Source organism: Nematostella vectensis, chromosome 5, assembly GCF_932526225.1.
Source record: "Nematostella vectensis chromosome 5, jaNemVect1.1, whole genome shotgun sequence".
In the NCBI taxonomy this organism is placed as follows: Eukaryota; Metazoa; Cnidaria; class Anthozoa; order Actiniaria; family Edwardsiidae; genus Nematostella; species Nematostella vectensis.
The window spans coordinates 6512347-6534877 of NC_064038.1; the positions used below are offsets into that span (position 1 = coordinate 6512347).

At 42.3% G+C, this 22531-nt stretch overlaps 1 protein-coding gene and 1 long non-coding RNA gene across 5 annotated transcripts in view; one reads left to right on the forward strand and one right to left on the reverse strand.

Annotated features, from left to right (window-relative positions):
- The first annotated feature begins 443 nt into the window (after positions 1-443).
- LOC5503043 (protein unc-13 homolog B) overlaps positions 444-22531 on the forward strand; it is a 43710-nt gene continuing 21622 nt past the window's right edge. For all 4 annotated transcript variants that reach the window (XR_007308225.1, XM_048728203.1, XM_048728205.1 and 1 more), the window contains exons 1-28: positions 444-630; positions 740-769; positions 1288-1393; positions 3368-3485; positions 4047-4152; positions 4693-4821; positions 7284-7464; positions 8271-8448; positions 9045-9205; positions 9334-9412; positions 9634-9717; positions 10489-10540; positions 11536-11643; positions 12210-12269; positions 13583-13703; positions 15326-15432; positions 15854-15892; positions 16006-16108; positions 16731-16772; positions 17600-17727; positions 18315-18430; positions 18503-18565; positions 19055-19155; positions 20032-20182; positions 20567-20635; positions 21103-21192; positions 21682-21735; positions 22239-22438. Coding sequence is in view for 3 of the 4 variants with exons in the window: in XM_048728203.1 (XP_048584160.1) it covers positions 609-630; positions 740-769; positions 1288-1393; positions 3368-3485; positions 4047-4152; positions 4693-4821; positions 7284-7464; positions 8271-8448; positions 9045-9205; positions 9334-9412; positions 9634-9717; positions 10489-10540; positions 11536-11643; positions 12210-12269; positions 13583-13703; positions 15326-15432; positions 15854-15892; positions 16006-16108; positions 16731-16772; positions 17600-17727; positions 18315-18430; positions 18503-18565; positions 19055-19155; positions 20032-20182; positions 20567-20635; positions 21103-21192; positions 21682-21735; positions 22239-22438 (2798 nt within the window). In the remaining variant the exon portion in view is untranslated. The remainder of the gene's footprint in view (positions 631-739; positions 770-1287; positions 1394-3367; positions 3486-4046; positions 4153-4692; positions 4822-7283; positions 7465-8270; positions 8449-9044; positions 9206-9333; positions 9413-9633; positions 9718-10488; positions 10541-11535; positions 11644-12209; positions 12270-13582; positions 13704-15325; positions 15433-15853; positions 15893-16005; positions 16109-16730; positions 16773-17599; positions 17728-18314; positions 18431-18502; positions 18566-19054; positions 19156-20031; positions 20183-20566; positions 20636-21102; positions 21193-21681; positions 21736-22238; positions 22439-22531) is intronic.
- LOC116610613 lies at positions 10728-12515 on the reverse strand. Its single transcript, XR_004293367.2, has 2 exons — positions 12208-12515; positions 10728-11664 (listed from the first exon to the last, which is right to left on the reverse strand). It is a non-coding gene; the product is annotated as an uncharacterized LOC116610613 (long non-coding RNA).

Consider the following 22531-nt stretch of genomic DNA (forward strand, 5'->3'; position numbering starts at 1 on the left):
TCAATTTTCTAGAAAATATTTGTTTTCATAGCTAACGTGAGAAGTCTTGATAACCTATGCGATTGCTGGTGTAATTTTCAAATTCCGCTAATGCTTTGCGCGCGTAACTATATGCGCTCTGGCAGGGCATCTCGTTGCTTCAGGCCAGATAGCGATTTCTCGTTAGATATGGGCTTTATTCTACGAACTGAAAGAGAGGGGTAGGTGTGTTTTACTTCAATTTAGAGGAGCTTTTGTTTTTACAATTGCGCACAGCCAGTGAACCCCTATTCCTTGGCTCATGGAAATAAAATTGACTGGCTAAGACGAAAGAAAAAGTTTATTTTTAAGACCTCATCCCAAAATAGTGTGCCATACCGAAAATGACAGCTATTTGTATGTCAGCCAATCCGAGTAAAGCTATGCATGACGTCGAATACCAAGCGTCACGCCACACACTCGATTGCTCATTTGCCGAACAAGTCGAATAAATAATCGCTCGTCGCAGAGTCCGGTTTGAATTCCATCTCCTAACAGATGGCAGAGTCCATCGAATAACGGCTGCAAAAGGCCTGATTTACTCAAGAGGCAATCATCATGGGTTGATTAGTCCAGTTAGCTAAGCTAAAATGTCTATACTTTGCGTTCTAGGTGAGTAGACAAGAAAATTTTTATGATGTTTCCTCAAGGCACAACAAAGCTAGTCTATTAACTTCCTCTCGAATTTGGCATTTACGAGTTGTTTTATTATCCTCTGCAGTCAAGAAAGCAAGGATAAAGCCACATCAAGGTACATATACTGCTTAATCTTCATTAACATTGATATGAGCTAGCTATAATTTACCGATAGTCGTTTTAAAGGTCTATGTGCTAGAAAGAAGTGCCCTTTCTCTATCCAACAGCAAAACTTTTACTGCTGTCGCTCATATTTTCCGGTTTCTTTGGGAAAGCTAGGTTAAGAAGGTCTACGGCAGGTGATCAAGAAATCATGCGCCCGTGTCTCTTTTAAAATCGTTTACATTTTGTTCACATCAAACAATGTCGCAAAGTGACTACTTCATTGATTGTGTAACTTATTTATACTTACTCGAAGTCAAAGTACGCAACAATCTTTGTTATGACATTTCAACTGTAATAATCTAAACGATTATGACATTACTTATAATGCTTTCAACCTTACCGACTATCACTTAACTTTAACTCCGGCCTCTTCCTAATTAATTGTTTAAATAACCAGAATTAAGATAAGAACTAGACGGAAAGAGGAATTACGATAATTTACTGTTTTTAAAATTATTTTTCTACTAGCCAAAGGCAAGCCTAACAGCTATGTGCGGGCGACCTTGCAGAATGTCTTCCTCGACTCTGAAGATGTCAAAGGATTTTCGCCTTCGTGGGAGCAAGAGTTTATTTTGTAAGTCTTGGCGTTTTATATGTATGTTTGTCTCAAAGACGGGGTGTCTTTGTTGACGCCAGAATACAGTGCAACGACGTCTTCTTGATAAGACTTTAAGTTTACGATAGCCATTATTTTTTATGAAAAACAAATTTAATGAAAATGTTTAAAATGATATAAGTTAATACCTAATGATGCAATTTAATTTATTTTCATAGATTTTCCATTGTGCAAAAGTTACCATTATTTTCATTTCTTATTTTTTTAAATAATGGTGTAAAGGATCTTACACCATCCATGAGAAACTGGATCGAGGTAAACCCACCCAACACCCTATCCCTTTTTTTGGAATGAACATCATATCACAGGTTTCTGGCATGCTTGCCCCAGGCTCTTTTAGACCACTCACAAAAACAACATCGAAAGGACAGCCTTTGGTTGACATGATACCGTTTCTTTTGTCATTCTTTCTCTATTGGGAGGGTTACTTGCACATTTCATTGCAATTTGCCAGATGGCAAATTGCAATCATTGACAAGGTGCCAAAAATATAGACCAGCAATTTTTGTTTAATTTTCAATTTTATTCTTTTTTTTTTAGCTGGCCCTTGACCCACCCGACCACTTCTGAATTTTTCTCGTTTTTTTTTTTTTCGGAAGTGCTATCGTTCAGTCGCCATTCTTTCATCATTAATTCCAACTTCTAGGGATCTGAATTCGATCACATTCTACGCCATAATCAAAAGGATAACACTCCTTCTTTCGGCAGACAGGCTCTTCACGAGAAACGTCTGCATTTTGTGAAGCCATGCTTTGCTTTTCAAGATTTCGGTTCGAGAGATATGTACAAGAGATCACACGCTAAAGCAAGCAAAGGCCTACTTTCTCAGGGGTAGAATCAGGATTTTATTGTCAACTGATTCCAAAGTGATTCACATGTTATAGCAACCAATCAAAACAGAGCTTGAGTGATTCCGTGTGGACCGTAGCCAATCGGTGAAGAGCTTGAGTAGTTCAAGAACACGCGCATAATTTTTATGCACACGCAAAATTTCTAAATGGGTCCCCTCCCCCAAACTAGATTTATCACTCACCATCAGGAGCAATATTTCCCATGGGGGGGGGGGACCGGAAATGCTGTCCAAGCGCTAAAAGAAATAACATAGCGTATGTGTAGGGCTAGAAATAACAGCGAAACCCAGGAAGCAGGTGCTAATAGTGTTTAAATAACAGACAACAGTTGATGTTTATTTTTATTGAACGTTCTAAAATTCAAATCTACAAAAAAAACAATTTTCTGGGATTTTGAGTGATTCACTGGAATCGGTTGAATCAGTCTGAATCCACCCCTGGGTCTAGGAGTTTCAAAAAGCAAAAAAAACATGCTATGGATTATATAAAATATTTGACCAAGGGGCAGATCTAGGAGTTTCAAAAAGTGTGATCCAAAGCAAGGGTTTCAAAAAAGGGAGGTATCCATTGTATTCCTTTGAATTTACTAATATATCTTATTTTTAAGTCAAATCATTGAAAATAATGGGGTCAGGGGCCTGCTCAGATCATCCAACTACCCAGGCTCCCTCTCTTTAGATTAGCACGCATGTAGTTCAGGCCCATACCCAGGGGGGGGGGGGGGGTGCGTACGAACCTCCCCACAATGGTCGAAAGTCAACTTAGGTTTTCCATAGACATGTTATTTGTAGACAAAACTATAAAGCAGAAGCTAGATCACGCTGGTTTGTCATCAATCCATAAGTCAGACTTTTTTTATAGCCAAATCCGACAATAAACGTCCTGTGGAGATACTGCATAACAAAAATCCCTTTTTGTTCTTTCTCACTCTCTTCCCCCCCCCCCCCCCCCCCTTCCCTCCAGAAAAGTAAGGTCCACTTTTTCGGATTTCACACCCCCCTCCCCCCCCCCCCCCCCCCCCCCCAGGTAAAATCCTGGGTACAGGCCTGTAATTTACTCAAGAATGTTTTCCTTGTTCTAGTGAAACCAGTAAACTTGACCAGAGCTTGTTATTGGAGCTCTGGAACAAAGGGTTCTTCAAGGATTCACTGCTTGGAAGTGCGGAGATTCCTCTCATGGAGATTCATCACTCAAATGAGGTATGTGTCCTTTAACTGTCATGGCCCAGTTTCCAATCATACAGTGCTCACTCAACAGATGGATTATGGATGCATAAATAGTAAACAAACCTTGGTTTCAGACAAATCTCACACAAATACCATCTTGTTATTTCGACATTGTTCAAATTGTTTTGATGAATTATAACAAGATCAGACCAACGGAATATCATAATATTTTATATTTTATATGTGATTCTTGGAAGCCAATTAATTTATTACAGCACATTTTTAAAGTGTCGCACATTTTATTTTGATACTATGGCGGCTTTTTTTCAAACATCCTATCCAAAGCAAGCCCACGCTATATATATTAGGGAGTGAACAAGGAAGGAATAAATGTTTAATGAATTAGCACCCTGTCCCCTCCTATCTGGAGATGTTTGCAAATAGAGGTTTTACCTACATTAATGCCTACCATCCATGCATTTCCACTGCTTTTTGGTAGATATGATATGAATATGCTTCATGTGGATGCACATGTTATCAAATATCTCCGACACATGGAGACACAGTTTAAGACAGAACTTGTACTGACTGCAGGAGGGGAGTGGAACATGGATTTCTCTGACACTGGAATCCAGCAAGGAGGGGCCAATCCCCTCTGGCCATGAGCTCATGATTGACACAAGATTCGAGTTACCATCAGGTTGGTTATACCATTATACAGTGAGCATAGTATTGAAAAAGCATGATGATGCTTCCATATGGACAGCCAATACACCATGGCAAACTTGACTGCAATAATAATTTATATGTAAGGAACAAAAGAGGTTTTTCAGAGAAGGACAACCTACTCTACAGTATAAATAATGATTTTGTGATTCTAAGCTCTTGCAGTAAATATAGATAATAGAGGCCTCAGAGATGCAAATTATGCCGATGTACTATATTGGCCTTACAGTATCTTGTGACTATCTTCATGATCTTGTTAATACTCTAGACTTGATTTCCAGCTTTTTTGTGTGAACCCCCAGTATGCCTATGAGGACTAGGGACATCTGGAAATAGAGCCTATTAATGCTCTATACGAGAAACAAAATGCCACCTTAAATCTTACCCTTTACTTGTCAGAAAACTGACACTGACAAATAAAGTCAGTCACATTTGAGGCACATTGGATCATGTCTAATAATGATATTTATTTGCGGTATTGAAATTCTAAACATGTGCTTTTATTTTCTGGAAGGGTTGACAAGGGAAGAGGAGAGGCTACTACAGGAAAAGCTTGACACGTTCTACACCATCATGGACCAAGAGATTAACATCTTGAAAGAGCAGGCGGAGCGCGAGCGCCACAAAAAAGAGGTGGAATCAGGTTAGTGTTAGTGACCCCCACCTCTTCCTCTCCCCTCAGGCATGTGTCCAGAGGGCCAGAGGGGGGGTGGGGGGCTCCCTGGTTATGTGACGAATTTGACTCTGGTTGATGTCATCATTGGTAGTTAAAAAGTAGTTAATCTTACGTGTGCATTTGGATGGAGAAAGTTCACCTAGATATATCTAGTGACCTCAGAGCTAAGGATGCTGATTGGAACTTTTATCAGTGGACAGTACATACAGTGAGTGCTCTGGACCAACCTTGCGCCTTTTGTATTGAATTGTACAATATACATAAGGTTGTGTATTGTATTGTTATGGCTTTCATGTACAGTAATTTTGTTGGGTTGTGGGGGAGGTGAAATATCAAAATAATCGCTCAATCGCCCTCCACCTCATGTGTCCCTGAATGCTAAACAAAAACAACAACCTAGATTAGCTATGAGGTTTCCTCTGGTGAGGTCTGCTGATACAATACCATTGTATGCGTCAAAATGAAGTATAAGTCCACCCCCCTAAGTCCACCCCCCTAAGTCCACCCCTAAGTCCACCCCTAAGTCCACCCCTAAGTCCACCCCTAAGTCCACCCCTAAGTCCACCCCCCTAAGTCCACCCCTAAGTCCACCCCCTAAGTCCACCCCCCTAAGTCCACCCCTAAGTCCACCCCCCTAAGTCCACCCCTAAGTCCACCCCTAAGTCCACCCCTAAGTCCACCCCTAAGTCCACCCCTAAGTCCACCCCTAAGTCCACACCCCTAAGTCCACCCCTAAGTCCACCCCCCTAAGTCCACCCGTAAGTCCACCCCTAAGTCCACCCCTAAGTCCACCCCCTAAGTCCACCCCCCTAAGTCCACCCCCCTAAGTCCACCCCTAAGTCCACCCCCCTAAGTCCACCCCTAAGTCCACCCGTAAGTCCACCCCTAAGTCCACCCCTAAGTCCACCCCTAAGTCCACCCCTAAGTCCACCCCTAAGTCCACCCCCCTAAGTCCACCCCCCTAAGTCCACCCCCTAAGTCCACCCCTAAGTCCACCCCTAAGTCCACCCCTAAGTCCACCCCTAAGTCCACCCGTAAGTCCACCCCTAAGTCCACCCCTAAGTCCACCCCCCTAAGTCCACCCCCCTAAGTCCACCCCTAAGTCCACCCCCTAAGTCCTCCCCTAAGTCCACCCCTAAGTCCACCCCCTAAGTCCACACCTAAGTCCACCCCCCTAAGTCCACCCCTAAGTCCACCCCCCTAAGTCCACCCCCCCTAAGTCCACCCCCCTAAGTCCACCCCCCTAAGTCCACCCCTAAGTCCACCCCCCTAAGTCCACCCCTAAGTCCACCCGTAAGTCCACCCCTAAGTCCACCCCTAAGTCCACCCCTAAGTCCACCCCTAAGTCCACCCCTAAGTCCACCCCCCTAAGTCCACCCCCCTAAGTCCACCCCCCTAAGTCCACCCCCCTAAGTCTACCCCCCTAAGTCCACCCCCTAAGTCCACCCCTAAGTCCACCCCTAAGTCCACCCCCCTAAGTCCACCCCCCTAAGTCCACCCCCTAAGTCCACCCCTAAGTCCACCCCTAAGTCCACCCCCTAAGTCCACCCCTAAGTCCACCCCTAAGTCCACCCCCCTAAGTCCACCCGTAAGTCCACCCGTAAGTCCACCCCCTAAGTCCACCCCCCTAAGTCCACCCCCTAAGTCCACCCCCTAAGTCCACCCCTAAGTCCACCCCTAAGTCCACCCCTAAGTCCACCCGTAAGTCCACCCCTAAGTCCACCCCTAAGTCCACCCCCCCTAAGTCCACCCCTAAGTCCACCCCCTAAGTCCTCCCCTAAGTCCACCCCTAAGTCCACCCCTAAGTCCACCCCTAAGTCCACCCCTAAGTCCACCCCTAAGTCCACCCCCCTAAGTCCACCCCTAAGTCCACCCCCTAAGTCCACCCCTAAGTCCACCCCTTAGTCCACCCGTAAGTCCACCCCTAAGTCCACCCCCCCCCCCCCCCCCCCCCAAGTCTTATGGTATCCATTTCCATAGGATATTTGAAAAAACCTTTCTGAAATTCAGGTGTCCTGGGTTCAATATCCAGTTTCGAATTCTAAAATGCCCGCTAGGCGTATTAATCGAGGGTCCATTTTACAGTGTTAGCCCCAACGTGAATAAAATTATTTATAGATTTTCACAAAATAACGAAGTATTCACAAGTACAATTATTGTATTATTTTCAGGATCGGTAGTTTCTCATTAGAATTTGTGAACAATTAACTTCACGCCAAGGCTATGAGACTAACACTGTAAAATGCGCCCTCAATAAATATGTCTAGCGGTCATTTTCGAATTCGAAACTGGACTATTATAACATTTTTGCTAACGAAACATAACCAAATGTCTAGCTTACCAGACAACTTTTGATCATGGCAGGGTCAAATATGATGTGAATTTTATAAATGAATTTATAGAACTGTATCTTGTATATTCATTTACAGTACAAAGTGAAGAACCGGACATAACCAACGTCGATTGCAGCGTTGAATCAGCAGTGGATGTAGTTGATGGAAGTGTTGAGTCCGATGAAGTCCCCATCCTACAAGAACACGAGATCTTCACTGTGAACGTGAGCGATAGCGAAGTAGATCAACAGCGGCAAGACAGACGGAGGCGCGCACAGTAAGCCTCTTAGTTCAATCACTAAGCAAATCTGGTGTTGATATTCTATTACAGTGGCGACGAAATCTTCCCAAAAGTGGTGGGGTGGGGGCGTAAGTACGGGGAGTGATTTTGATAACGTTGAAGGGGGGGGGTGTACTTGGGTTTGACAAAGAGTACAGACAAAAATAATACAAACATTAGAAAAGGTATATCACAAGCGCCCCCCCCCCCCCTTGCCCCTCCCCGTCCGCCGCCCCTTATTACGTTAAGTAGTTGATCTGATACCTTTCTGTCGCCTGTTTTTCTGGCTTCACGACACTGTTAAAGCCTAACCACATACTATCATGTTATTACGACCCTAAGATTCCCTAGCGGCGTTGAATAGGCACTAATAAATCACGTTGCTTTTGACGACGTCCGGCTTTTGACGACGTCCGGCTTTTGACGACGTCCGGCTTTTGACGACGTCCGGCTTTTGACAACAAAGGATCAGCAGCAAGAAACAACTTATTTAGCTCTTTTGAATCAGCCACAAAGTTTCTAAGTCAGAAAGGGCTTATTTTTATTGAAATACTTGATATTTTTTCGTTGCTCTCTTGCGTGACGACCTCAGCAATCTCTTTGGTTATTTGTGTCAAGAGTTCGCCCGCCAAAAAGTCCCGTGATTTCTTAGTGCACGTTTCCCTATGCCGCTAAGTCTAAGGCATGTGAACTAGGGTAGCTCGTACAGGGCTTTCTTGGCCAAAATTATTTTAATATTCGAGACAGCTACCGCACTTTAAGCGCCATAGTGGATTTTGTCTTTTTTGTTGTTGCTGTTGTAGGGCCCATCGTCACTTCAAGGTTTACTCGCCGACTCCAGGTGAAGACATCGAGGAAGGAGAGCAGGAGGAAGATACCGTGCTTTGTATGCCTGAGAGTCAGCAGGACCTGCAGCAAGACCTGGAGGAATTCGTCAGCGAGTTTTGCATTGCGGAGGAACTCAATGAAATGTTTGAAATCGTGAGTAAGATATGATGGATCGAGGGGCAATGAACCGGACTGCAGGAACCGTTTCCATTTTATTATAACGTACTTATAATTAGACGAATGGTATACATATCAGGCCTCAGACGGACGGACTGACAGATCTATAGACCAACAGGCTGACAGAGGGAAAGACTTATTTACCAACAGCCAGCCAGACAGACAACCAGGGAGATAAGTCGACACATGGTTGAATAGATTATATACGGCTCTGTGAAAACAATGTAGTTTCGCGTACGTTTAAAGCATAAACCTCCGCCGAAGAGTTACAGACAGACGGACATACAAATAGACTAAATGACAGACGGACATAGTGTTGGTAGACGGACGGACACAGATATAAGGAACACCTGATTGTGCGAACATCTTCCCATACTCCCTGCAGTTGCCAAAGCACAGCGGCGTAGCCAGGATTTTTAACAGGAGGTGGCCCAAAAGGGACTTTTAAGGCATTTTCCCTGTATTTTTGATAATGTCTCATACATTTCTTTTTGGATGGGGGGGGGGGGGGGGGGGGGGGGGCTACGCCCCTGAAAGAATATGTCTCTGATGCGAACCCTTCTTCTTTCCAGGTTGAGGCGGAGTCTGTTGAGGGTCTCTTTGATGAGGAGCAGATGGAAGAGGAGACTGTCGTAGGTGAAGACGGCAAAACCTTGCCTCCGTCCTCCGGTCTAAAGAGGAAGGCTGCCATCAAGGCAAAGATCTCACCGAATTCGCTCAAGAAGCAAAATTGGTATGGGTACTTTCTGATTCTCTTTTGTCTGATCTGCTTAAGTACGCTTTAAGGTACCAGTGATGGACGCTATTGTAAATATCCCAAATTTCCCTCCAATATACATTCGGCTATTTCTTTGTTTTTAGGATCGAACGAAATGAGCAACTTCTCAAAAGTGTCGAGAGTGGTATCGCTTTGGGCAGACGCAAGCAGTCCATTGCGTTTGTAAGTCTTATGTTTTTATCTATTTTCACCCAATTTGACACTGCTTTTAGAAGGTAAATTAGGTTTTAAATTGAGAGGATATTAGAGTTTTTTTCAAACTGCCACTGTGATTTAGGACAAGCTATCCGCGTAAAATTGTAACCATGCTTCCCCCATTGGTAATGCCCCTTATATAACATTATCTTATCTGAAAATCTGTGTTCGCCATGATGCCATTTTAGCATCATCCACGGATGATGGCCAAACGCAGGTGTCCTGCTCAACTCATCATGGACCAGCGGGCCAACCTGAACGATGAGGAACTGGTGAGTTGTCAGCGCGCAAACACAGTAGCACATGCGCAGATAGTATGTTCTTCCTTTGAGCCGGTCTGAACGACGAGGAACTGGTGAGTAGTCAGCGCGCAAACACAGCACATGCGCAGTGCTGAAAAACGCAAGACTAGTTCCAGTACCGCGCGGTAAAACCAGCTTTTTTTTCAAATGGCGGCGATTTACTGTCGAACTGTCACATTTTGACGAATGCTAAGAAAACAAGACCAAACTAAAGGCTTTAATTTTGTTTTTGACTCCCTCATTATCCAGCAAATCTGTCATTTTTTTACAGTATGGGTTTAATGCTGTACAGTTTGTCAAAACAATGACTGAAGTCAGCCTTTCGTACCTTTGCTCGACAATTCAACATTACGATTGGGTTTGTTTTTGCCAGAACACGCACACACGCATACGTTTTTCAGCACTGTCATGCGCAGATAGTATTTACTACTTTTGAGCTGGTCTAAACGATGAGGAACTGGTGAGTGGTCAGCATGTAGACGCAGTAACACATGCGCGAATAGCAATTATTCTGACCTGAGAGGAGAACCACAAACTGTTTAGCGGATAGGAGTGGTCTGTGCACAATCACATGAAAAAATGCATTCTTATGCGCATGAGGTCAATTAACGATTTGCGATGAGCTTATCGTTATAATAAAGACGGATAGCTTTGAAAATCTTGTTGTTATGAAAAGTATGGCACATCCAATTTCGTTCCCTTGATATGTTTCCCTTTCTTACACATTTTTTTTTTCAATAGAAAACCCATGTGTACAAGAAAACATTACAAGCATTGATATATCCGATATCAGGTACAGTAAAAACAGGCCATATAATATACCCGATATCAGGTACAGTAAAAACAGGCCATATAATATACCCGATATCAGGTACAGTAAAAACAGGCCATAAAATATACCCGATATCAGGTACAGTAAAAACAGGCCATATAATATTCCCGATATCAGGTACAGTAAAGACAGGCCATATAATCAAAACGAAATGCGAAAAAACAGCTCCACCAGCTGATTTAACTCGTAGCGTATTTCAGATAAGATAGCACTCTGAGAATTCATGTGTCGTAACCCGCAGTGTTTTATGGGTATCAAACAAAAAGGCAAATAAGCGCAAAAAAAAAACTAATCCAGGTTTGGAAAGCCGTACCTTCCAGTAAATATTGACTCCAGAGACTAGAATTTATACATTACCCAAAAGCCACTGCGGGTGATGACTGGCTTGTGACCCTAATTGAAATAGATGTATTTAGATCAGCCAATCACACGCGAGATAATAATACCGCAAATGAGAACAAACCCCAACAAGTTTCAGCTCCAGATCAACTCTGGCTACGGTTCTTAAGACAGTAAGAATCCTTTTGGAGAGGAGTGAATGCGGTCGTCACCTCACAGAGCGAACAAATATAAAATCTTTCTATAAGAATAAGCCTTTTCTGGATATTTCTGGCTAATCCGAAAGCGCTGAACAAAAGTTTATTTTTGTTGTTGTTATTTCGCACCAAAAGTTGGAACGCACGCGAATTTGCCATCCAAAAAGCTCGTTTTTCGTGGAACCTATTTTGAGTAGCCCCTTATTTTCCAATGCATTCCACATTTTCGCACCAGTTCTCGTATACATTCCATCTAGATGAATGACAGCATATACATTTGATAGGATGGTTTATGATGTGTGAGGGGCCTAGCGGCCTTTTAGACAAAGGGTCTTCACACTATGTTCTTCGAATCATAGAAATATTTTCTTTGGGTATTTGTGTGTTATTGTCCTTCTAAACGACTCTTTTCTGTTGCAGACACAACTCCGCATAACTTTGAAAGCTTCTCGACCCAGGTTCCCGCGTACTGCTACGAGTGCGAGGGACTACTGTGGGGCCTGGCCTGGCAGGGACTCAAATGCAGAGGTGACGTGATGCGCACTGCGCCTATTAGTAAGAAAAAAAAAAATCAAAAGCATGTGTGGTCAGGGGCTGCAAAACAGGGCAACGGCTAACGAAAAGGGTGTTCAAGTTAAACTCTCATGTCAGATTTGAACATATTGTAAGAGTGCACGGTCAAACGGTCATGAGAGTTGGGGCTCACATCGACTCTTATCAGCTCTCATCTCCGTTTGATTGAGGCTTTCTACTTGGCCTTAGGATAAAAACATAGTGGCTGGTAGAGGCTCTTTAAAGCCCCCTGCAAATAGCGCCAACATCAATAAGCGTTGCTGGCATCGCTACGCTCATTTGACAAAACAAAAACAAAAACAAATAAGGGTTGGCGAGGTTCTTTATAGCACCTCCTAACATCTTGTTCAACACCGTCACCATTGCTGGACAAACGTCTCGCCAGCTTTTCGTCAGCAAACCTTGCGCTGTTCGCACGTGACTTAACAGCAGTTTCCTGCGCTCCTCGAGATATACGTGACTTTTAAGCTATTCGTGGTTGGTTAAGGAACACTCAAGTAACGCTGAAATCTTACTTACAGATTGCGGTGTCAAGTGCCACGAGAGATGCAAAGACTTACTCAACGCTGACTGCTTACAACGTAAGAGAGCCTTCGTACAGGAGCACCTGCGTGGTTGAGTGATTTTGAAGTAATTTTGCCAAAGCTCGATAACAGTCAAAATCATGCTGGATTATTATAAGTTATAGCATGGCACGAGGGGAATTTAGTGATTAAATGTCCCCGCAACTGAGGGATGATTAGTTAAAGTCCCGACGCCGCAGGCGACCGAGGAAATAAACTCGCAACTACGAGTAATATTAGGTTGGCTGAGCGAACACGGTTCAATGGATCAGGGCTTTGCATACGCATTGTTCTTTTTATCCCTCTAGAGACCACCGCATTTTTATGGACAATTCTCAAATCAAACATAGTTGATTTGCATAGTTGCTCTTCATATCGACAGCTTAGTTCTTTGACGTCATTAGCACGCATGCGTACAGCAATCAATATCATCCCACATGGATCTAGTCTAATTTTGTTTAGGTATCACGAGATCAACTACGCTGTGCTCTTGGTACAGGGTCTATTCCTGCTCAAATCAGGAAGCTGCCTTCTGTTTGTTTCTCTGGTGGAAACTAGAATACAAACATCTTGGTTCTAAATTTCTCTTATTCACTGATGTAGAGGGAATTTAGAAGACAAAATATTATTTTGTCTTTTTCTAAATCTCCCTCATTATTAATGCATGAGGGAAATATAGAAACTAAATCTCCTTCATCATTGGGATGAGGGAAATTTAGAACCATCTATTGTTTTCGAGGGAATTTCGCTAGTAATCCTCCCTCAGAGAACAAAAGAATCCAAGGTGATCATGGTATTACCAACTTAATTGTCCATTAATCAAATGTTAATATAAAATACATACATAACATTAACAATATTTTTTTAGACGTCTCGAATTAAGCGGATGGAAATGGATAGAAAATAATACTCAAACCTTGAAATTGCATAAACACAAAAAGATCATCCGCATATAATAAATTTCCATCCGTTTCCATTTTCAAACCTCCATAATGCATTCCTGCGGTGTCCCTTAAAAGATTGTCGGTCAACCACTTCATTATTGTTTACCTACGGAGGAATACTACGGTCTATATATTTGCAATAATCATCAACAGTTGTAGCTTGATAGTTTATTAACGATATTTGATTGAAAGAACCTTAGTTGCTTGCTTGAATTAGCCTTGTTTAATCACTTTCGAGCAATTTCGTTCCATATATATGGCTGGAACAAAAACAATTTTGGCTTGGTCTCTCCACCCCTTCGTGCGTCACGGTCAACCACAGACATTCCGTACAGGATAACAGAGACTTGGCTGCTTGAACCATGGTGATTTTGTTTTCTTGTGCAGGCGCTGCGGAGAAGTCTGTCCGGCACGGCTCTAATGATAAAACCCAGAGCATCATTGTCGCCATGAAAAGTCGAATGGAAGAGCGAGAACGACTCAAGCCGGAGATATTCCAGTTGATCAGGTAAGACATTCCAGTTGATCAGGTAAGACATTCCAGTTAATCAGGTAAGACATTCCAGTTGATCGGGTAAGACAATCCAGTTAATCAGGTAAGACATTCCAGCTGATCAGGTAAGACATTCCAGTTGATCGGGTAAGACATTCCAGCTGATCAGGTAAGACATTCCAGTTAATCAGTTAAGACATTCCAGTTGATCGGGTAAGACAATCCAGTTAATCAGGTAAGACATTCCAGCTGATCAGGTAAGACATTCCAGTTGATCGGGTAAGACATTCCATCTGATCAGGTAAGACATTCCAGTTAATCAGGTAAGACATTCCAGTTGATCGGGTAAGACATTCCAGCTGATCAGGTAAGACATTCCAGCTGATCAGGTAAGACATTCCAGCTGATCAGGTAAGACATTCCAGCTGATCAGGTAAGACATTCCAGTTGATCAGGTAAGACATTCCAGTTTATCAGGTAAGACATTCCAGTTAATCAGGTAAGACATTCCAGTTAATCAGGTAAGACATTCCAGTTGATCGGGTAAGACATTCCAGCTGATCAGGTAAGACATTCCAGCTGATCAGGTAAGACATTCCAGCTGATCAGGTAAGACATTCCAGTTGATCAGGTAAGACATTCCAGTTGATCAGGTAAGACATTCCAGTTAATCTCTGAGACATTCCAGTTGATCGGGTAAGACATTCCAGTTGATCAGGTAAGACATTCCAGTTGATCAGGTAAGACATTTCAGTTGATCGGGTAAGACATTCCAGTTAATCTGGTAAGACATTCCAGTTAATCTGGTAATACATTCCAGTTGATCGGGTAAGACATTCCAGTTAATCAGGTAAGACATTCCAGTTGATCGGGTAAGACATTCCAGTTGATCGGGTAAGACATTCCAGTTAATCAGGTAAGACATTCCAGTTCATCGTGTAAGACATTCCAGTTGATCAGGTAAGACATTCCAGTTAATCTCTGATACATTCCAGTTAATCAGGTAAGACATTTCAGTTAACCTCTGAGACATTTCAGTTAACCTCTGAGACATTCCAGTTAATCTCTGAGACATTCCAGTTAATCTCTGAGACATTTTAGTCAATCTGGTAAGACATTCCAGTTAATCTGGTAAGACATTTCAGTTAATCTGGTAAGACATTCCAGTTAATCTCTGATACATTCCAGTTAATCAGGTAAGACATTTCAGTTAACCTCTGAGACATTTCAGTTAACCTCTGAGACATTCCAGTTAATCTCTGAGACATTCCAGTTAATCTCTGAGACATTTTAGTCAATCTGGTAAGACATTCCAGTTAATCTGGTAAGACATTTCAGTTAATCTGGTAAGACATTCCAGTTAATCAGCTAAGACATTCCAGTTAATCAGGTAAGACATTCCAGTTGATCAGGTAAAACATTCCAGTTAATCGGGTAAGACATTCCAGTTAATCTGGTAAAACATTCCAGTTAGTCAGATAAGGCATCCCTGGCTAGATTGCTCTGTTGGTTGATGAGGTTGCATTTTTTAAATCTTTTTAAGATTTTTCATGTCATAATGTCGGTTTGCTTGTTTGAGAAATTAACATTTATAAGGCTATGCTGTCAAATTTACCAATAGCCCTTGTTTTCTTCAGGGAGGTTTTTCGAGTTGACCCCAAAACCCATGCAGGCTACCTTAACAATGTCAAGACCCAGATATGGATGGGAACCTCCAAGTGGTCAGCGAAAATCAGCATCACAGGTATGCGTGCGCGTCGATGTAACGTGTTCATGTTGGATGACAGGAAAGCCGCTTTAGCTCAGGGGCATGGGCTCCTTCAATCCAAAGGAACTCGTTCAAACCCAAGTCAGCTCAGCCATTTTACAGGTCTACAGGTCCCTCGTCTTCTCGGATAAGGATGTTATGCCGGAGGTCCCCTCTCTTGCCGCTCTTTATTATCTGTATTGGATCACGTAAAATCCACTTGGGCTGGCCCGCCTTACCATCTTCAGTGGCGATCCTTACACACTAACTCACAGTCGTGTAAACTGCGTGAAGCAGTCAGTATCTCTATACTGACTTTCTAATACTCTACTGATAGACTTTGTAAAAAGCGCTTTACTGAAATAACATTCACAATGTATGTATGATTGATGTTTCATATTTGTGATTATATCAACAGTGGTCAGTGCGCAAGGGCTGATTGCCAAAGATAAAACAGGTAAGTGGGTCCAGCATGCGTCACGGGCTGTTGTGCTCTCGGATTCCGTTATTTTCGATGTTATGTATTGTATAAATAACGGTTATACATAACACGGTTGTGTTATGTCGTAGGCACGAGTGACCCTTACGTCACGGTCCAAGTTGGCAAGACGAAAAAGCGCACAAGCACCATCCCGCACGAACTGAACCCTGAGTGGAACGAAACTTTCCTGTTGTAAGTACTGGGTACACAGGGGTACAAGGTAGCAAGGGCTGGGTCATATGGGTACCGGGAAGCAAGGGCTTGGTCAAAGGGGTGCAGGGTATAGGGTCGTTAGGGCTTGCTCACGGAGGTGTAGGTTAGTTAGGGGTGGGTACAAAGGGGTACAGGATGTCAAAATCTGGATCATTGGGGTGCAAGTTGGGTAGAAGGGGGGGCAGAGGTGGCCGGGGTTTGGGGGATGATACCTGGGTTCGACATAGAATACAGGTAAGAATGATATAAACAACAACCAAAAATGTATAATATAGTCTTTTATCAGGCATCGATTTGTACATGTAACGCTAACCCTAACACTATTTAGGTAAATGTAAAAACCGCGCGTTCATGTAAAATAAGGGAAAACGGTCAGAAAAGTCCGCCGCCCTAAAGTTAACCATTATCTCAAATTCGTGACACCTTCCCCCGTCCTCTCTACCGTACAAGAGCAACGTCGCATATGATTCTTATTTCATCTGTTTTTGTGTGGTGGAATACATGTGGAGAAAGCTGTGTACCCATTGGCATAAGCTATGTACCCATTGGCATAACTGACGTTTGTCATTTCTGATACCCAATTATTGTGTTTTTTTTTCAGCGAGTGCCACAATTCATCTGATCGTATAAAAGTTCGCGTCTGGTGAGTATCAGTTGTTACGGGGGTTGAGCTAACTAGCCAGATGATAAAGTTAAAGAGTTCTTATCAGCTCCACCTTTGTTGTGTTTTTATTCAATATGAAAATGTACAATTTTTCATGAGAAAGTCTCGAAATAATATCTAAAAAGTTTTATAATTTATTTGCTAATTTCAATCGAGAGTATCACAAAAGCCTCTTCACTTGAACGGATAGAAATTGATGTTTTTTTTTTCACACTTGGGAAGCGCTTTTCCCTTCCCCAATCCTGACAAACAGATTTATGAGGCTAGCAGCCAACATTGTGCAAAATATCAACATTTCGAGGGGGAGAAAGCGTGGAAAGTTTATGTAACTGACTTTTTTGGGTACGGCTGAAATTCAAGGTAAACAAGGCTTACAAAGCTGTAGATTGGAGATGGGAATTGTACCCCTGTCCTAACTAGCCTTATTTACAGCTTTTTTTAACCAGGACGTTTAGCTTTGTCGTTAAAACACAGGGAGCCCAAGGTCACAGTTTGTGGTTTTAAGGATTTGCAAGAAACTCCGAGCTGAGCTGTTACAAGTGATCATTTTTATTACCATTGTGAAGTTTCGTTAATATCAGCTACCTCTGCCTCACTCTACATAATGATCTATCATGTAACACAAACTGTGAGCTTGGGATTCCAGTAAGAAGTTGCAAAATGTTTCAAGACGAATCCGTTCTGCCAAAGCCTCACTATCGCGCTCACATACCACAGGGCCCCCATTATCTGGAAAACGTCTTATTCAGTTCAGTCTGTTTTTTATGACACGAGGCACCTATTCTGACCAGCGGATTTTATTTTAGGGACGAAGATGACGATATAAAGTCACGTGTTCGTCAGAAACTGATCCGTGAACCGGACGATTTTCTCGGACAGACTATAATAGAGGTCCGGACACTTAGTGGGGAAATGGACGTCTGGTACAATCTCGGTGAGTGACAACTTTAAATTAATGTTCTCTCATGCCTCAAATCAGACTCCTTTATGACTATCGTTTTTGTAGCTTGCTTAGTCATGTCTTTTTAATAACAATACTAACCATATTCAGTCATCAGTCCTTTTTTCAGTGTAAGTCCAAAAATCCCAAGTAAACTTGAAGGAATTCATATTTACTACTAATTGCTGGCCGGCTATCTTGAAAAACTAGAACAGGCCCTAACGTTTAAGATTATCACAGGATTCCCGCGGATTTTTTTTAGGGTTTTTCATAAGCAAAAATACTTTTCTCTTTAATATGCACGGCACAAGCACACGTTAATTAATAAAATGTTTTGAACCTTATTCTGAAGGAAAAAAAACATAAAAATTGAATCTTCCTTATTGGAAATTATAAATTCAATGATGTAGCGCTCGTTTAATTGATTTGTTATGTATTTGCAAGTTTTTAAATGAAGCTGGCACACCCCTTTTTCGTTTCTTTTTGTCTTTTTCTTTTCTTTTCCTTCACGTCCCAATATTCCCATGATCGCCAGAGCTCATTTTCGTTGTTTTGATAGCATGCTGCCTCTCGTTTTGCAGAAAAACGTACAGACAGGTCAGCGGTCTCTGGTGCCATACGCCTGCGAATCAGCATCGAGATCAAAGGCGAGGAAAAGGTGGTCCCTTATCACACGCAGTACACGTGTCTCCACGAGGTACGCACGTGTTAGTCACGTGACAGGACGTACCGAGAACCGAACTTATCCTGCTCCTCCTTGCTTTTGCAGAACATATTTCACTTTTTGTGTCAAAAGAATGGCGGCCAATTTCCAGTCCCTACCTCAACAGGGGTAAGTCTGGAGACGTGCGTAGTGACATTTGTGTATCTTTTGTGTACATAAAAATTGTTGCTTGTCAAGCCTTTGACTGGTGGAGTGTGCAGTAATTCATCAAATCGTCAACGATCTTGGCTGGGGCAGGGTACATTTACAAAGGTGTAAACAAAAAGCCTAGCAAAGTGTGAAAATGCATCCATTTCCATCGGCTGATTTAGGGAAGCCAATGCAATATTTTCGATTGAATTTGGTAAATGAAGTATAAAAATTTGTTATTTCTAGATTTAAGCACAAAATGTGCCTTTCAATATCAAAGAAAACAATAACGCTGAGTGTGGCTGACAAGAGCACTTTAAAGCTTTCAACAATATAGGGCTCACTTATATTCACAATATTTATTTCTCCCGCAAATCCTCCTAAAATTTAAACCTGCCTTTCTTAGTGCTAGTCACCTATTTCGCTGCTTTAGCGTTTGTTGATTGTTTAGCTACGCATTTTTTCCAGAGAGACGAGCCCTGGAAAGTGTTCTTCTCTGAGCCAGCTCTTGAAATCGTGAACGAGTTTGCTATGAGATACGGCATTGAAAGCATCTACCAAGCTATGACGTAAGTTGCTAAGAAATTAACGTTCCACTAAATTAACGTGAATTAAGTTTATTGTTAATTTGTAATACATTAAGTTATACGTTCATTTAGAAAACGTTAATGAATACTGAATTTTATGAAAGGTAGAATACAAAATTCAACAAATTTTAAAACCATACTCTGTTTATTAATAAAGAGTTCCACATGTTTAATTCTCTTCTTTGATCACGTTAGGTAATTGTTCAATTGGGTCGTTGTTCTCTCTAGCCGTAAAAACATGCTTGATGTTAATAAATATTCGTAAATGGAATATTTCCAAGCAGCAAATTACCAAAAAAAATATGTTTTCAGGATCCGCGTTAATTAGGTTTATTTGAATACATTAGGCCCAAATTCGCGTTAATTTCATTTGTTTTGACGCAAGTTGTCCAAAAACTCGCGTTAATTTGATACGCGTACATTTAATACACGTTATTATCTACCAAAGTTAATTTCCTATAATAAGGTGGACGGCATAAACAACCACTCAGTGTGTACTTAAAGCTAGCCAAGGCGTATGTTAGTGCTGAGAATTGTACGATAACGTAAATTGGTGGGGGACGGTGCGGACAGCTTGAGGCGGACAGCTTGAGAATTTAATAAAGTATGATGCTTCATTATATGATGAAGAGAGACATTGTTATTTAATACAAGACAAAGAGGCACGACTCATTTGTTGTTGTTGTTTGTTGTGTGGTGTTGTTGTTGTTGTTGGTGGTGGTGGTGGTGGTGGTGGTGGTGAGGAGGGGGTAGATATACGTCCTTACCCCCCCCCCCCCCCCCCCTTCACCCGGACACAGACGAGTAGCAAACCAGGTTCTCATTTCAAATGATTAAATATTTTATTGATTTTTGCAGTCACTTTTCTTGTCTCACCTCATGCTACACACACCCTGGTATCCCGGCCCTCATCAGCTCTCTCTTTGCCAACATCAACGCGTTCTTCTCACATACAACCACAAACTCCGCAACCTCCGCCACTCACCGCTTCGCCGCTACAAACTTTGGGGTAAGACATCAATACTGCATTCCGATTCTGTCTTGATTAGTGTACCAGAATTACAGGGCTTAGGCACGCCTCGAAATGAAGGGGGGAGGAGGCACCATGCAGAAACATTACAAAAATATTGGGAAGCACAGCAAAACCCCTACTGGTCATCTCCTTATGGTTTTTGAAAGTTTTTGAAAGCACGTGCCCCAGTGTCCTTCCCCTTGCTGCGGCCCTGAATTGGCATGGGGTAACCAGTGTTCTTGCTGAGTAGTAGAACAGACAATCGGAATTGGGCTATTGTCACCGCGTAATCTAAGATATCCGTGATATCTAAGATAAACAGTATGTTAGTAAACACCAACGTTTTCAATATTCTCCTCTCATCATAGTCTTTCCTTCCAGAGCGATAAATTCGTCAAAATAATCGACCATCTTCATAACACTCTACGAATCGACATGGCCAACTACAGGGTATGTATTCACCAAACACGTGACCAGCACGTGATATACATGGTTTGCCTGCACCACGTGACCATCACGTGATCTACAGGGTTTGTATGCACAATGTGACCAACACGTGATCCACAGGGTATGTATGCACCATGTGACCAACACGTGAACACGTGACCAACACGTGAACTACAGGGTATGTATGCACCATGTGATCAACACGTGATCTACAGGGTATGTATGCACCACGTGACCACCACGTGATCTACAGGGTATGTATGCACCACTTGACCAACCCGTGGACTACAGGGTACGTATGCACCACGTGACGACCACGTGATGATTTTTTAAAGACATTGGTATTTGAATATTGCATTACACCGGAGCATTGTGAACAAATAGTTTCCATGTTGTGGTACGCCTAATGTTTTATTACTCTAATAAAAAGCATTTCTACGTTTCTTATGTGATGCCTGACTTGTCAATAGACCAACTTCCCGTCGTCAAGTCCAGACAAGTTGAACGACCTCAAGTCTTCCGTCGATATCCTCACAAGTATCACATTTTTCCGAATGAAGGTTCGTCTTAAGTTTTCGCTACTTATGCTGCTGTTGTTGTTGTCGACAGTGACGTTGTTGCTGCTGCTTACTTACTGTTTACTGTCGTTGTGTTGTTGTTGTTGTTTCAGCTTTTGTCGCTATTAACTGCTGTTGTTGTAATTGCCGATGATGATGGGATAGGATACGTCTTAAATTATGCGCTGTACAGACCTGTAGCAGGCCTCGAAATATTGGGGTGGCACGACATTAAGAAAAAAAATTGGGGGCACAGCCAACTCCCTAATTTGCATTTCCTTTAAATTTTTGAAAATATTTGGTCGACATGTGCCCTCCCCTTGCTACGGCCCTTTTTATAGTAAAGATGATCATAATCCGTATAATCACCATCATCATTATCATTCTTATTATGTTGCTTTTTGCTGCTTTGTTGAATTTAACGTTATATAGGCATCGAAATAGTTAACCATTTAATATCATCTTATAATCATGTAATGTTGATCATCGTAGGTTCTAGATCAAAGGCCAACGAGAACAGCAGAAGTTGTTGCGGAATGTGTTAAGGTAATCAACGTTTATATAAAAAGAAAAAATAAATATATGAAAATTTATTCTCAGAAAGCCCGAAAACCAGCCGCTTTTTGAGAAGTTCCAATTTTGTCTCTCTTCAAGCTATACCTAGCCCGTCATGTTCTACTCACAGTTTGCTCACTGAGTAACTAAACCCGTATTGTAGCAATTTGTAGTGAACAAACAAATTTAATAATAAATTGGTCACCAACGTACATTCAGGCTTGAAACCTTTCGCCGCCCAAAGGTCGGCGTATTCTTCGTGATATTCAAAATGTAATCTAAACATAAATAAAGCACATAATTACAACCAATAGGTAAATATTTAACGTTGTATGAATACTAATTACGACCCTTCATCTAACACTGGCCGACAGAACCTACTGCTCGCTTCATCGCAATTCACACAAACAAACCCACGTGACCATTTTGGCGGCAATGGGCCACCTGTGGAAACGGCGCTGAACACATCATTTGCTTTTTTGTGCTCCTTTTAGAACTGCATGAGGGCAACTTATGCATTCCTGTTCGCAAACTGTGTGGACTTGTACGACCGCGAGATTGCGAATGAGCGGTCAGCGGAAGACCCTGACCAACCATCAGGCCCGAAAAACCTTGACTTCTGGCCCAAGATCATCTCTCTTATTGTGTCGGTGATCGAGGAGGATCGCGGGATATACTCACAAGTCCTCAACCAGTAAGTCAATAACCTCCCCCCCCCCTCCCTCCACCCGCTCACTCTATCTCTCTTACCTTCTACAGAGCTCCCGCGTGTAGATATTTCTATTCG